This window comes from Grampus griseus (assembly GCF_964374135.1).
Source record: "Grampus griseus genome assembly, chromosome: 13".
In the NCBI taxonomy this organism is placed as follows: Eukaryota; Metazoa; Chordata; class Mammalia; order Artiodactyla; family Delphinidae; genus Grampus; species Grampus griseus.
Window position 1 is genome coordinate 74836727 of NC_139007.1, and position 17560 is coordinate 74854286.

The 17560-nt window shown below is 39.0% G+C and overlaps 1 protein-coding gene across 9 annotated transcripts in view; it reads right to left on the minus strand.

Moving 5' to 3' along the window:
• The window catches only part of SYNE1 (spectrin repeat containing nuclear envelope protein 1), a gene marked incomplete at its 5' end in the record, with an annotated part of 457248 nt that overhangs the window by 38818 nt on the left and 400870 nt on the right, over positions 1–17560 (minus strand). For 7 of the 9 annotated variants that reach the window (XM_082668958.1, XM_082668957.1, XM_082668956.1 and 4 more), the window contains one exon: positions 4352–4514. In XM_082668958.1, the coding sequence (XP_082525084.1) occupies positions 4352–4514 (163 nt within the window). Of the gene's footprint in view, positions 1–4351; positions 4515–14417; positions 14644–17560 lie in introns of those variants that run through there. The other 2 variants (XM_082668962.1, XM_082668961.1) reach the window with 1 other exon arrangement.

Genomic DNA, 17560 nt, shown 5'->3' on the forward strand with positions numbered 1-17560 from the left:
AGACTCATAAGGGGAAACCACTGTGGGAACCAGCGATGGCGTGTGAATCCCAGAACTCTAATTGACGAACTGTTGGAGGCTCAGTGTGGACACCTCTGACCCACCCAGTCATGGGGTCCCCCCAATTTGGTGAGATTTACCTCCAGGAGCTTGACCAGGTTAACACAGTAAACACTGGAGAAAAGTCCCCCTGTGCTTCTGCTCAGAAGTTTTTGTTCAGATCAATATATAAAATAAGGCTTGAGGGGGTCTTATAATTATATAAGTACCCAAATACAGATCAGAATTTTAGTCTCAGTTTTAACTTCCATTGGTGATGGCCTCAAATTGTCACATAGTGTCACTGGATTCATTCTTTTTCATTTATAACACAGAGAAATCGGACAAAACGTTCTCTGAAGCCATCTCAAGTCTATATATACTTCTGCCTAATTAAATCTATAAGAATTAAGTACATTGGCAAGAGAGACATATAGAAACTCCACATAGGGAAATAGAAGACGATGTATTTTTTACCGATTTAATCTGTCCATTTAAATATTTGTCAGAATTTTTCCCTTTTGGAGACAGATTACTATTTATCTGTCTTTTCAAACATGGATCCCCAAATGCTACAATTTTTACAAAATCATGGTCAAACAATTTCCATAAAGGAAACTAGTAAATATGATATGATTAAAATAAAATTTGCTAAGCACCCACTTTATGCTGGGCACTGTGCTAAGTGCTTTTCTTGTTAACCTTTTACAATAACTCGGGGAGCCGTGTACTCATTATCAGCAACCTATATGTTAGGAAGCTGAGGGTTAAGAGTTCATTACTTTGCTCTGGTTCACACAGAAAAGTGGTGAGGCCAGGACTGGAATCCAGAAAGTCTTCAATTTTAACTACTGGTGTACAGGTTTTTTTTTAACCTTTAAATTTTAATTAAAAGGCTATATGAACATTTATTAATATATTAAAAAGTCAAAAACGACTACTAAGCTTCCAATGAAGTAGTACCCTTTTCATTTCACTCCTGATTCTTCTCCAGAAAAAACCAGTTCCATCTCTTGTAGCTCTGTCTTCTGGTTTTTACTTCTGTTTTTCTAAGTAACATGTTTATATTGCTATTTCTTGATTTTTAAATGTTAGACATTATCAGTGCTTCTGCAGCAGAGAAGGAATAAACTTCTACCTGACTCACGGGGCTCCAATGACTATTTTAGTACCTCTTATAGCTAGAGCAATAATCACGTCTTTGCATGATTATGGTGTTTTAATACTTTTCACATTTAAGCAACAAAATATGCTATGGTTGTATTTCTTCTCTTACATAACTTTTTGTTTTTCTAAAATCAATAGTTCTCTATCTCTCTCTCGCTCCCTCGCTCTCTTTTTCTCTTTAAAATATGACCCAGCAATTCCACTACTGGGCATATACCCAGAGAAAACCATGATTCAAAAAGACACATGCACCCTAATGTTCACTGCAGTACTATTTACAACAGCCAGGACATGGAAGCAACCTAAATGTCCATCAATAGAGAAATGGATAAAGAAGATGTGATACATATATACAATGGAATATTACTCAGCCATAAAATAGAATGAAATTGGGTCATTTGTAGAGACACGGCTGGACCTAGAGACGGTCATACAGAGTGAAGTAAGTCAGAAGAGAAAAACAAATATCGTATATTAACGCATATATGTGGAATCTGAAAATATGGTTATGGATAATCTTATTTACAAAGCAGAAATAGAGACACAGATGTAGAGAACAAAAATGTATGGATACCAGAGTGGAAAAGGGGGTGTGTGGGAGGAATTGGGAGATTGGGATTGACATATACACACTATTGATACTATGTATAAAATAGATAACTAATGAGAATATACTGTATAGCTCAGGGAACTCTACTCTGTGCTCTGTGGTGACCTAAATGAGAAGGAAATCCAAAAAGGAGGGGATAGATGTATACGTATAGCTGATTCACTTTGCTGTACAGTATAAACTAACCGAATACTGTACAGCAACTATACTCTAATAAAAAAAATTTATATTGCTAACTGCTATTCTTTCTCTTATGGTGCTAATAAAGCTCCTTCCAGGATGGTTAAGCCCATCAGGTCATCTGGTTCAACTCTTTTCTTCCTTGGAGATGTTCCTCTTAGAGCACCCAGACTCCCTGCTCCTGTCTGGACAGGCTCTTCCTAGGTTGCAGTACCATTGTCATTTGGGACTTCCCTTTACCATCACCCTGGGGACTTCCTTCTCCTGGGTTGAATATTATTTTTCCTCTCATTTCAGTATATGGAGCATATCTTTCATTAGCTTCTTGTGAATGTGTGCACAGAAGGTAAATATTTTATATATGAAATGGCAGATATATTATTCTAAATCATAAAAAATTTTCTCAGCTTTTTGAAGGCATTCCGTCATTGTCTACTAGCTTCCATCCTTGTTTTGGAGAAATCCAACTTTTTCATCTTGGAAGCCTTAAAATCTTCTTTTATCCCCCATGTTCTGAAATTTCATTATAGCTTTGTTTTTAATTTTCCTGGGCACCTGTAGGGTTTGTGTTCTAGAAGTGTGTAAATTTTCAATCTGGGAATGCTTTTTCTGCATTACTCCTTTTGTAATTTATTCCTTTCCACTTTATTTTGGGGGCAGGGGGACTTTTACAGAATAACTGAATTGGATTTTGAAACTCTCGTGTAAATCCTGGCTGCAGCATAAGCCTGGCTAGTGACCTCATGAGAGGTGATGCTGTGGGGTTTGGCACAGAGTCTTTCCCTTAATCCCTCTGTTTTTAACAGAGTGGCTCCAGCACAGATGGCGTCCTGTGTCATCGAATCCCAAGTCCCTCTGGATGGCCTTCTCCAGAGAGTCAACAAAGCAGAGCTGCCTGACTAGCTGGGCTTAGGGGAAATCTGCTCATCTCACCACTCCTTTCTCAGACTTTCAGCCATTTTCCCTTTAAAGCCCCACAGACTTGACAGCTCCACTTCCCGGGTGAGCATTTTGGGAACTCTGCGGCGTGAATCAGCTTTCTCCATCCTCCGCTCTGCTAACACCATCACTGTTCATCTGTCTACTTTCCACCTTCCAAATTCTCTCGGACGTCTGGCAGCTCTATCATCTTCTCTTCTGTTCTTTTTGCCATCGTAGGTTTTGACCTTTTATTTGATTAGGGTTTTAGTAGTGGCTGCAACTACGGATGGGTATAATCAATTTCCCATACTTAACTAGATACTGTTTTGACTTTCTTACATTTGCTAAATTACAATACTGGTCATTAGCATTTTAACTCTTGTCACATGTAGATATCATTATCATGTTCTCCAGGAGAATGTGGGGGAGCTGGAGGCCAACCACAACCCCCAGAGTTAATCATCAGAATTTCAAACATCAGAGAGTCCCATCAGAGGGTTTTATTCTTACAGAAAACTGAAAAATGTCCTGCTAACAATTTCTTAAAAAATAAATGCTAATTTAAACATCCAATACCTAAAAACTGTATTTTAATAAATGTTCTCTTTGTAAAATAAAATACATAACCTACTTCATAGGACTGAAGAAATAGGTCTGTTTATACATTTTTTTAAAGTTAAGCAACTTGAATATAATGGCCTAATGTAATGGAAATAACCAGAGCGCAGGCAGAATTTTCAAGGACAATCTAAAAGCATGAAGTAGCAATACTTCTTATGGGGGATTTATGGTGTTTATTACTGACAGCTGGAGTCTACTGTGCTGAGTAAGAATAAGCAAGGGGAGTGGGAAGTGAAAATCCCTTCTGTACGTATTTTTCAGGGTCACCCTCTTTTGCTTTGCTGGGTTGTGTATTGTGCTGTATTTGCTACACACATGAAGATGACATTACAGTATGTGGTCTGCAGGTCAGGCAATCCTCCTTGCAAAACAAAATTATGTTAGACTCTAAAAACTCTAAGTATGCACTGTGATCTTTCTCCTAAGGCTGTATGCAGAAAAAAGAAAAAGGCTCGTTTCTAAGTCCATGGTTGTGAGTTTGCGACCCACAAATAAATAAACAAAACTGTCAGCACTGTTGTGGATACATTATTGCAGCTCAACCTAACCTACCATCTTAGGATGGCTTCTTGGCAGACCAGTGACATTAACCCTACGATGGCAGACCTTCTTAAGAGTCAACTTTGTGAGGAGATGGAACCTATTTGCCCCAAACACCTCTCTAGCCAATGCCTTCCCTTTCTCACCAGTCCTGCCCAGCTTCCTCCAGATTTTCCATCCTAATTCACCATCTCACAATCATGTCTCTATTCTGGCCAGGAGGACAGATTTTCAAGAACCTATTAACTTTCCTTCCATTGTTTTACATCTTACCTGCTGCTTGTTAAGCTTTTTCTGTATTTCTTCTGAGTCACAGGAATCGTAGACGATCGGCTTGGCCAGCTCTGACTCTATGTGGGCCAGCCACGTTCTCAGGCTGCTCATGTTTTTATCCAGCTGCTGTACGGCGACCAGGGTCTCCTTCAGCTTCTTTACCCTGTGGGCAGAGAAGGAGAGACATCAACTTCAGTGAGAGGCTTCACTCATGTTTCCCTCATGAGCAGAAGCCAGCACTGGGTCTAAAGCCAGAGTCCAGCCTGGCTCAGCCACCTACTGGCTGTGTGACTGTGGGCAGCTGTACACCCCTCCTGTGTCTCTGTTTCTTTGCCTATAAAATGGAAATGAAGTAAGAGTACTTGTGAGATTTAAATGAGGTGAACGACAGAGGGTGCCAGTACATGGGAAACATTAAAAAAATATCAACCATGGTTATACTCAGCACAGCTATACTAATATAACAGTGATAGAAACCTCATGGTTGTCATAGAAATTACTACTTTCACAAATAGTATAATCTATACTACTTGACTTTTGCAAATAATATAATTTATACTACTATGAAGAATAACTGGGAGGAAAAAGTTAACCTTTCCAGTGGATTGTCACCAAACAGATTACACATCCATGGTTCTAATCACTTCACCCCCTGTGGGATGTATTTCAGCAATATTGTGGCAGAAACTCAGTCAAACGAAGAAAGCACACTGAAGATAAAACTATCAGTGAGATATCACATGCACTTAAGCAATTTGAGCTTTAATGATGCCATATCACGTTAAAGGTAACTAAGGACCTGTTGGATTGTAAGTGGCAGAGGGCAGGTACCCAATCTTCCACCTGAAGAGCCTAATTCAGTATAGTATTCACTACATAGCATGCTTAAAAAATAACGACAAATAACTATTCTCCCATTCTCACCAGGAAGCAGTAAAAACTCATTCCTTTAAGAATTGTCATTTCTCTAACCATCATCCGTGGACACTTTAAATGTTAAGATGCCAGAAAGACAAAAGAAATCAGGTGTGATTATTTTCTTAATAAAATGTACCATCTGACCAGAAATCTGAACATGGAAAGAATGAAATATAACAAAGTGTGGTAAGAACTAAACTAAAGAAGTGAATGAAGTCTCTGGCTAATAAATAAAGAGTGATCAATTCTGTCTGGCCATGTTCAGTAATCATTCATTCATTTACCATTTGTTCATTTCTTTATTCCTCCTACCAACATGTATGGTGCTAGGTGACAGATAAACCGTGATGACTAAAGCTTCATCCTTGCCTTTGAGGAGCTTAGACTTTGAGGAAAGAAGAAAAGTGAAGAAATGACATGTGAGCTGCATCTTGAGAGGTGGATACAAGCCAAGCAGAACATTTCTGGCCTAGGAAACAATGAAGAAGAGCAGAGATTGTGAAGGTAAATAGTGTCACAATGCCAAGGAGATCAGTGGTGGACGGACGGGGAAGAGAAACAGGAAAGACAGAAGAAGTGGTTAGAGGAAGAGGTAAGACTGATGGGTGGATGGGAGCAAGATTATAAAACTCCCACAGTGACATGACAATGGATTTGTATGTAGTTTCAAAGATAAATAAGAACTTTCCCAAGATCTATTAGTGGAGGAATGTTAAGATGAGTTTTGATTCTAAGTGTGTAAGTCTGAGGCAAGGCTGTGGTAAGAGCTCATTCAGGAAGTACACAGAATAGTCCAAAGCAGTTTGCATCAAAAGCCTACACTTGGAAACAGTGGGGATAGAGTTGAGGAGTGGATTGCTAAATTCACGAACCGACATGACGTGAGGCAGAAGGAGTTAAGAAATGATGTCTTTTCCAGTTGGGTGACTAGATAGATGCTGCTGCCTCAGAGGATACAGGAATGAGGAGCAAGTTCTTGGGATTAATGGTGCATTAAGTTTGGGGTACGATGAGTCTGTGGGATCAGCTAGACATGTATGGAAATATAGTTCTTAGGTCCAGAAGAGACGACGAAGTTTATTGCATTGGTTTACATACTATTGGCATAGAGTTGAAGCCCTATGAAAGGAGGTATTTCATCCTGAAAGGGGCTGGACTAAGAAGAATGAGTTTTAAAAGGTTAAAGAAGGAGGAATCACAGTTGAAGAAAGAATAATCAGAAAGGAAGGAGGTGAAGCAGGGAAGTGTAGCATAAAACTAAAGGCAGGAAATGTTTCAAGAAAGAATTGGTGGCGGGCGGGGGATAGGACTGATGGCATTTTAGGGTACAAACTTGCAACGAGTAGTAAATAAGCCTTAGAGATCTAATGCACGGTAAAATGAATATAAACAACAATATTGTACTCTAATTTTGTAATGTGATAAGTATCGCTACAATGGCAATCATATTACATTATATCAGTGTATCAAAGTAACAAGCTTAAATTTACCTTAATTTTACCTTAAATTTACACAATGTTGTGTGTCAAATACATTCAATTAAAAATAATTTAAAAAAAGAAGAAAGTGTTGGTCACAGTGTGATCTGAATGCCTTCTTCATTAGATTTCACCTGGTTTGCCTCACATAAATGCAGATTCTTAGACCCCAACCCAGTCCTATTGAGTCAGAACCTCTGGGGGTGTGGCCAGGGAATTTACACTTAACAAGCACTCCAAGTAAGCCCTAGGCAAGCTTAAGTTTGGAATCATGGGTCTACTTTGTCAAAGGCAGAGCAAGGTAGCTGATGAGGCCTAAAAAGAGCTATTCATTAGAGGAGGTCTGCTGACCCTAAGTGAATAGTTTAGCAAGGGCTACGGAAACAGAAAACAGGACGCATTTGAGAGAAATACACTTATAATGAAAGAGGATTGTTAATTATTGTTAAAAAGTAGGCAGCGAAGGTAAGTAAATACGGTATGAATCCTGTAGAATGATCTATCTGGCTACAAGAAAAAACTGATTTTTTGTTTGTTTGTTTTGTTTAATGTAGTTTAATGATTTGGAATCGCTTTAGAATGTTTTTAGGCAGAGAAAAAGGAACTCACGAGGAAGGAGCCAAAGACAGAAGAAAAAGGAGAGAAATTACAGATGAATACAGATGATGGAGCGAGGAGGCACAGGAGGCAGGATCAGGGGCGCAGAGCAGGGATAGATGAATTCGATTTGAAACGTTATTTCCCAGTGAGGGCAGGGTGTCAGCAGGAATTTGGGAGGGACACAGATAGTACTTCTCAACTCTATTATTACCAAGTAATAGTAGCAAAAATCGACTACTGAGTCTCTGTTGAGGGCCTGACAAGCTGACTGGATGTATGTACATAGATGGCTCTAAAACAAAAGGAGGAGCAAATGATCAATGATTTCTGGTACAACCCTTCCTTAAAATTCAATTCTGCTTTTAGACCGTAAGTTTTTTTATACTTTCCACCTTTTGGTTCAGGACATGTGGTCACCTTACTGACACTGCTCCTAATAGAAATGAATGGCAGATAAGCAAAATATCTCCATCTCCGAGTTGTAAACTTGGTTCAACTAAAGAGGTATCTGCTTGGAAAAAATGTCAAGAGCAACATGTCTTTTAAAACTCTAGGAATCTTCCAAGACTGAACCAGGAAGAAATAGAAAATATGAACAGACCAATCACAAGCACTGAAATTGAAACTGTGATTAAAAATCTTCCAACAAACAAAAGCCCAGGACCAGATGGCTTCACAGGGGAATTCTATCAAACATTTAGAGAAGAGCTAACACCTATTCTTCTCAAACTCTTCCAAAATATAGCAGAGGGAGGAACACTCCCAAACTCATTCTACGAGGCCACCATCACCCTGATATCAAAACCAGACAAGGATGTCACAAAGAAAGAAAACTACAGGCCAATATCACTGATGAACATAGATGCAAAAATCCTCAACAAAATACTAGCAAACAGAATCCAACAGCACATTAAACGGATCATACACCACGATCAAGTGGGGTTTATTTCAGGAATGCAAGGATTCTTCAATATACGCAAATCAATCAATGTGATACAGCATATTAACAAATCGAAGGAGAAAAACCATATGATCATCTCAATAGATGCAGAGAAAGCTTTCAACAAACTTCAACACCCATTTATGATAAAAACCCGCCAGAAAGTAGGAACAGAGAAAACTTACCTCAACATAATAAAGGCCATATATGACAATCCCACAGCCAACATCATCCTCAATGGTGAAAAACTGAAACCATTTCCACTAAGATCAGGAACAAGACAAGGTTGCCCACTCTCACCACTCTTATTCAACATAGTTTTGCAAGTTTTAGCCACAGCAATCAGAGAAGAAACAGAAATAAAAGGAATCCAAATCGGAAAAGAAGAAGTAAAGCTGTCACTGTTTGCAGATGACATGATACTATACATAGAGAATCCTAAAGATGCTACCAGAAAACTACTAGAGCTGATCAATGAATTTGGTAAAGTAGAAGGATACAAAATTAATGTACAGAAATCTCTTGCATTCCTATGCACTAATGATGAAAAATCTGAAAGTGAAATTAAGAAAACACTCCCATTTATCATTGCAACAAAATAATACCTAGGAATTAAATAAAATACCTAGGAATAAACCTACCTAAGGAGACAGAAGTCCTGTATGCAGAAAATTATAAGACACTGATGAAAGAAGCTAAAGATGATACAAATAGATGGAGAGATATACCATGTTCTTGGATTGGAAGAATCAACATTGTGAAAATGACTATACTACCCAAAGCAATCTACAGATTCAATGCAATCCCTATCAAACTACCACTGGCATTTTTCACAGAACTAGAACAAAAATTTCACAATTTGTATGGAAACACAAAAGACCCTGAATAGCCAAAGCAATCTTGAGAAAGAAAAACGGAGCTGGAGGAATCAGGCTCCTGGACTTCAGACTATACTACAAAGCTACGGTAATCAAAACAGTATGGTACCGGCACAAAAAAATATATATAGATCAATGGAACAGGATAGGAAGCCCAGAGATAAACCCACGCACATATGGTCACCTTATCTTTGATACAGGAGGCAAGAATATACAATGGAGAAAAGACAGCCTCTTCAATAAGTGGTGCTGGGAAAACTGGACACCTACATGGAAAAGAATGAAATTAGAACACTCCCTAACACCATACACAAAAATAAACTCAAAATGGATTAAGGACCTAAATGTAAGGCCAGACACTATCAAATTCTTAGAGGAAAACATAGGCAGAACACTCTATGACATAAATCACAGCAAGATCCTTTTTGACCCACCTCCTAGGGAAATGGAAATAAAAACAAAAATAAACAAAGGGGACCTAATGAAACTTCAAAGCTTTTGCACAGCAAAGGAAACCATAAACAAAACCACAAGACAACTCTCAGAATGGGAGAAAATATTTGCAAATGAAGCAACTGACAAAGGATTAATCTCCAAAATTTACAAGCATCTCATGCAGCTGAATATCAAAAAAAACAAACAACCCAATCCAAAAATGGACAGAAGACCTACATAGACATTTCTCCAAACAAGATATACAGATTGCCAACAAACAAATGAAAGAACGCTCAACATCATTAATCATTAGAGAAATGCAAATCAAAACTACAATGTGATATCATCTCACACCGGTCAGAATGGCCATCATCAAAAAATCTAGAAACAATAAATGCTGGAGAGGGTGTGGAGAAAAGGGAACCCTCAGACACTGTTGGTGGGAATGTAAATTGATACAGCCACTATGGCAAACAGTATGGAGGTTCCTTAAAAAACTAAAAATAGAACTACCATACGACCCAGCAATCCCAGTACTGGGCATATACCCTAAGAAAACCATAATTCAAAAAGAATCATGTACCACAATGTTCATTGCAGCTCTATTTACAATAGCCAGGACATGGAAGCAACCTAAGCGTCCACTGATAGATGAATGGATAAAGAAGATGTGGCACATATATACAATGGAATATTACTCAGCCATAAAAAGAAACGAAATTGAGTTATTTGTAGTGAGATGGATGGACCTAGAGTCTGTCATACAGAGTGAAGTAAGTCAGAAAGAGAAAAACAAATACCATAATGCTAACATATATATATGGAATCTAAAAAAAAAAAAAGGTCATGAAGAACCTAGGGGCAAGACGGGAATAAAGACGCAGACCTACTAGAGAATGGACTTGAGGACATGGGAAGGGGGAAGGATAAGCTGGGACAAAGTGAGAGAGTGGTAGTGTATATATGGACATATATACACTACCAAATGTAAAATAGATAGCTAGTGGAAAGCAGTCGCATAGCACAGGGAGATCAGCTCGGTGCTTTGTGACCAGCTAGAAGGGTGGGATAGGGAGGGTGGGAGGGAGGGAGACGCAAGAGGGAAAAGATATGGGGATATATGCATATGTATAACTGATTCACTTTGTTCTAAAGCAGAAACTAACACACCATTGTAAAGCAATTATACTCCAATAAAAATGTTAAGAAAAAATATAAAATAAAATAAAATAAAATTGTAAGAAAAAAAAAATCTAGGGATGTGATAGGGACTTCCCTGGCGGTCCAGTGGTTAAACTCTGAGCTTCCACTGCAAGGGGCACAGGTTGGATCCCTGGTCGGGGAACTAAGATCCCGCATGCTGCGCAGCGCAGCCAGGAAAAAAAAAACAAAACAAAACAACCCTCCGGCCCCAAGCCTCTAAGGATGTGATATATTTCAGGGCAGGGATCTGCAGTAGAATGTTCTCAAAGACAGACAACTTGCACTCAGAATCACCTACTATTTCTCAACTCTTACTTCCAGAGAGTAAAGAAGTGATTCTCAACCTAGGACCGGTACTGGATCACGTAGGGGTGCTTTCCATCCACACGTGCCACTGCTAACTCTCTCCCCACCTTCTCCCCGCCCTCTGTGCCTCCCCAGATGACTAGGATTTGCTTCTCTGGTCAGGAGCCACCTCTCTGAAGAAACTGTCTCATAACCAAAGTATTTTGAGAATTTTTATTCTTTTTTGTTTGTTTGTTTTGTTTTTTGCGGTACACGGGCCTCTCACTGTTGTGGCCTCTCCCGTTGCGGAGCACAGTCTCCGGACGCGCAGGCCCAGCGGCCATGGCTCACGGGCCCAGCCGCTCTGCGGCATGTGGGATCTTCCCGGACCGGGGCACGAACCCATGTCCCCTGCATCGGCAGGTGGACTCTCAACCACTGCGCCACCAGGGAAGCCCCTTTATTCATTTTTAATTGCTTAAAATGGATATCATCACTTCTATTACAGTTTCTATAAATCATTGTTTCTCTCTCAAATGAAAATCTGGTCATGACACCATCACTTTTCCTCTGTCATACAAATGCTTAGAAGTATTTTCACGATGGTCGGTTCTTGATAATAATATCTGTATTTCATTAATTATAATAAAAATCCCTACATTTGATCAGTGTATAAAGGCATGCTGAGGTGCATTACCTTATATTGTTTTAAAAAATGTGTATTTAAAAAATTATATTCACGTTCCACAATATATAGGATTGAAAGGGAACAGAAAACATGCATTGCAATATGTTATCATAATTCATAATTCCATTCAAGATAATACTTTTCTAATTAGCTTTATAAGTACAATTTATACTCTGTCTCTAGGGCATTTCAAGGCATTAGCCTTGAAAAATAATTCCAATAACTGTTACATACAACCCACTCACATGTCTCTCATATGTCAGACAAAATTCACTTGAGCGTCAGTCAGTGAATGACAGTTTTTGAGCAGCTACTGGGTATAAAGTTCGGGGTACATATTCTACCAATGACCATGGTACGGGCTTAGGATTTACCATGACCTTGGCCATCCTGCTTTAGTGTCCCAGATGGAAAGGACAGTCTACAATCAATAAACCCACTGGAACAGGACTGAAGAATGGCTCACTGCACTGCTGTCCATCTTGGTTTGACCCCAATAAGAATGTCCTCTCAGGAACCCCTCCCACTTGACCATCTTCCTGTCTTCAGGTCTGATAGGATTTGAATGCTGACTATGCTTCGGGATGGGGTTTTAAAGAAAACTCATGACATCATCAGGGTTTTGTGTGGACCTGGAGGCTGGGAGGGTACTTCACTCAGTGCCTGCTTCCTTCTTACCCTTGTTCGAACTTCCTGGTATTATTAATGCTCACCTTCCTGCTCCTCATGGGAAGTTCCCTGGAAAGCTGGAACTGTGAATTTCCACTTCGGGTTTTCCCTTTCCACCTCTAGTTGCCAGACTGAGCTTGTTGCCTTGCACAAAGTCGGGTACTATTTAAATGCCTGCTAAACGTTAATAATTAGTGTTCTAACTAAAATATTGCTTATTTTGTTAACATATTTTAATTTAATTTATTTGATATTAAATGTATACTTAAATTTTCCTCTAGGTCCAACATCTGCAAATGATCTGTTTGCTAAGGACTAAAATTCATTCATTTTCTTGATTCAAAATTCACTGACAAAAATGATCAAAAGATCCAAAGCACAAAGGGATATAAGTAAACACTGTTCCATTGGATATTGTCTACAGTAGCCAAATATTTTACTACTGGATTAGTAACCCTGTATAATATTGAAGGAATTCCAATAGTCAGAGCAGTTAGTGCAATACGTCAAGGGCATCGTGACGTGGAAATGCTTGTTCATACAGTCTATTAGGGGCAAGTTCCTCTTTCAAATGAACGTGTAAATCTTAGTAAAGTCAGGGAGGGTGAACGCTTAAGTGGTTCTCCTTTCTCATTTTTTAAAAAATGTATTTGACTACAAATAGCAAAATACATTGTGTGTGTGTTGGGGGGAGCGGATGTGAACTGAGAGAAGGTGTGGGATAAGGCCCCCATGCATCATCCTTGAGCTATTAAACTTGGTATTTGCAGGACGAGGATCATTCTTCTTTAAGAGAAATGTCCCACATTTTTTTTCATCATTTCTTTAAAGGAAATCCTTGGGTGAAGCACCATAATAGTTTTATTTATCACTGTAAGAAGTTTGAGCAACACTCCTTTTGGTAGCATACAGGGTTATAATTGAAAATAGGTGTTTACAGACGTCACATGTCTGGGTAAGTTTAGCAAGCCCGGTGCATCTGTAAGTCCCTACACTCTGGTTCCCCTTTCAGAGTCCAGTGTGTTTCCTGCACACTTGACCTTTCTTGAGGAGGATTCTACTATGAAATCCAGTTGTCCAGCTTCTTAATATTGTCACATGAATACGTACATATACACATATATATCTACATATTTCATATATATACCTCACTACTTTCCTTCAAACAAATTTAGTAGATCCATAAAAAAAACAAAAAAATTCATATTCTCAATATAAAAGAACCAAAAGTACCATTAATAAGTTCTATTCATCAGTAGGGATTTGTCTGGATGTTATGGTATAAGAAAAATATTTTTTAAAAACAAAATGAAAATTCCTGATGTAATGTTATTCTAACTGAAAAAAAATCATGAAGTAAACATTTGTATAACGCACTAAGTTGCCATTTTAGACATAACCTTCTATATTTTACACATACTACTGAAAACCTTTATACTAGTCAGTGACCAAAACCTACTGACATACATAAAACAGAAACAGCCTTCTCTCACACACAAAACCCTCCCAGCCCCTGAAACATGAGTAGATTTCTATTTATTAAAGGAACGCTTTCACCTACAAAGCTGTGAACTGGCCGTGACTGAATTTCAGTTTCAGAAGGAGCCCATCCTTTAAATAGCAGATGATGGACTAACAGGATCTTTCCACTGAATCTTTTTCTGAATTTCTTTCCTGTGTCTCAGGCTCTCTACTGTAACCATACTCCTCATATGATGCATCCAGTCCCAAGACAAGTAGATACTGAACCATAACAAAGTCCATTAACCTTTTCAGCCAGCTCCGCAGGCCCAGCAGGAGACAAGAAAACAAAACGACAAATAAGTCTGAGGAGTCCACGGCCAACTATCTCCCCACACCAGTCATCTCCACGTAACACTGGCCAACACAGTTATGGATTAAAGCTCCGGCATCCATCCCCCATGGAACATGAAAGCTACGCCCAAGGGAAGAAACTCAAGGAGATGCCTGCCTTGTGACACTGCAGTTACAATCGGGGAGCTCTGCGTCCACACAGCCGTCCTCTGCCATCCTCAGGGCACACGGATCTTCCGCCACCACCATGAAGTTTCCACTTGCAAAAGTCAGGTTTGCAGAGCAAAAGGCTAAATCCTGCGTGGGGATGAAAGTTTCCCCAGTCTGTGTATGGAAGTATGAAAATGCTCACTCCAGACAAATGTTGGTAAGTCTCTGCCTGACAATATGACACTGAGCAGTGAGTGACAAGTGGTCATGTTTCTAAATAAAACCTACATTCATTAACATGTGCCAGGCTTGATCTCCTGGAATGTAGGCCACGAGTGTAAGAAGGGAAAAGGCTCAGGGTAATCTGCTAGGAGGGGGAGGCTCCAGGTCTAAAGAAAGAGGGGTATCAAAAATAAGACCGGCTGCAGACACTCTGCCATTCTGGAAGGACCTTCGACTTTTCTCGCAGGCAGTTTAAGTTGGAAAAGATATTTGCAAAGATAAATGTACCAAATGCAAACAAGCAGAACCTCTACAAGTGCGGCGGCAAACTGTAGTAGCAAAAGGGAGCAACTGCTTTTTTCCTTCAGTCTGATTTGCCAGTTAAGTGGTGTTAAGTAGGGGTTTTAGGGGCTGTTGGGAAGATGGGATGGACAAGATATTCTGTGGCAAAGTGCTTGCTCTTCACCTTTAAATAGACTATTTGAAAATGAAAAGTAATGAAGAAATACTATTCTCCCCTTACATAAACGTTTGTCTTTTTAAAAATAATGATAGGGCTTCCCTGCTGGCGCAGTGGTTGAGAGTCCGCCTGCCGATGCAGGGGACACAGGTTCGTGCCCCGGTCCGGGAAGATCCCACATGCCGCGGAGCGGCTGGGCCCGTGAGCCATGGCCGCTGAGCCTGCGCGTCCGGAGCCTGTGCTCCGTCCGCAACGGGAGAGGCCACAACAGTGAGAGGCCTGCGTACCGCAAAAAAAAAAAATGATATAACGTGACAAAGATAACATGTTCATTTTAAGGTAATTTTAAAAAGGATCTGTTCATTTGCTTGGTGGAATCTCAGATAACTTTTTTTCTTTTGTGAATTTCAAGAGTTTCTAAATTTTCTGCACTGACTCTATATAAATTTCATAATTTAAGCTTGTAAAGAAAATAAGCTCCCAAATTACCCATTACTGGTAATTTAATAAAAAATGACTAATGCTGTCTGCTTTAAATCCCTTTTGGATTTTAACATACATACACACAAATAAGTTACAAATAAATAAATAGATAATGAACATTTGCTAAGTTTTTTTTTTTTTTAAAGGCCAATATGATGAATTGCAACTAAAATAAAACAAAGCATTTGGTTCTGGTTGTGTGAGTTGACTGCTTTTAAAATAGTAATACATTTTCTTTATAAAAGAAACAAATCTGAATTTTACATTTAAAAAATTCCAGAAAACTTGGTTAAAAATAAAATTATTTTAAAAATCCTGCTACTTAAAGATATACTATTGTGAATGCTTTATAAAACAATCACTCCACTGATATATTATTTTTATCAGGAATGTAAATATGTAAATTTGGTTAAAGGAATATATTGGTCATAATTCCATAACAGTAGACAAATTTGCTTTTTCTTGATTATGACTAACATTTAAAAAACTTAGATCTTTAAAATTTTTTATTGCCATTATTTCCTTAGTTTAATTCCCTTTTACTTTATATAGTTTTTCCCATGGGTTAATTTTTTTTTCCATGTTCATTATCCTTAGCACAATATATTTATTCTAATGAATTAAACATAAGGCAAGGCTTTAAAGACACAATTATTGTAGTACCGAAAAAATGGCAATAATATCAATTTCCATCAATAGGGAAAATACTGGATAAATCACGTTGTATAAATGGAACGTGGAATGTTCTGTGGAATGAACTGTGGAATGCTCTGCAGCCGTCTAAAAGAATAAGACTGGCACATATAGCATTTTATAGTATACACGGTCCTTTCCCCTATGTTGTCTCATCGGAGATGTGGCAGTTGTTTTAATGAACACTTTGAAAATGAGGACTATAGGGTTCAGAGAGGTTATACAGTTAAGCCCTAGGTCACACAGCTGGAACAAGGTGAGCTAAACCTAGGACTCTTGATTAGTTCTTGGTCATTTCCTTCCTTGCTGCATCAAAGAATTCCTGATCCTGGCTTGACTTTTCTGAATGGATCACCATGAGGTAATACCAGCCACAAATTCCAAGAATTAAGTTTTCTTTTTCCTCTTGTTTGGGCAGAACTCCCATTAGACTGAAACCCCTTCTGAGGGCAGCTGCTACAACTTTGCAAAGCCTTCCTTGTACTGCACAAGCCTCTAAACTCCCTCTGGGATGACAGCTGACATTTGTTGATTGAGCACTTCACTGTGCTAAGTGGTTTGCAGGTACCACCTCATTTAATCCCCCTGATAACCTTTCACACCCTGTAATTGAAGCACTAAGAAGATAAGTAATTTGGCAAACATCACAGTGTAGGTGAAGCAGAAACACCTTATAATTCAGGCAAAAGCCCTAAGCCCAGGCTCCGCTATATTCTTATCTGTATGTAGGGCACATTTCAAACACTATGTCTCAGACTGAGAAACTCAACAAATACTGGAGTGACAATTATATGCAAAGAACTATGTTAGGTTCTGGGATTACTGTGGTGATCAAGTTAGATACATTTCAATAGAGGAAAGAAACTTTAAGCAATCTATCACACGAGATATTTATTATAATCAAGAGAAATGCTATGGACTCTGTACAGAAAGCCTACTGAGCAGATGAGAAGAATCTAATCTAATCTAGAGAAAAGGAGGAGCATGAAGAAGAATTAGGGGCTGGCCTGGCCAGACAGAGGAGAGAGAGCAGGAAGAAGTAACAGAAAGGGGAAGGCCCTGAGGTGAGGAACCCCGTGTATCCCCACTTTACCTTTTACCCTTATTTGGATGGGAACCATTTTCTTTTTCATCCCAGAGTGGTGTCTGCAAACTATGTCTGGCCACCTGTTTTGGTAATAAAATGTTACTGGAACCTGTTGCTTCTCTACACACTGTCTAAGGCTGCTTTTGTGATTCAATGGAAGAAGGCTTTGTCAGGGACTCTTCAGCCCACACGGCCTAGATTATTT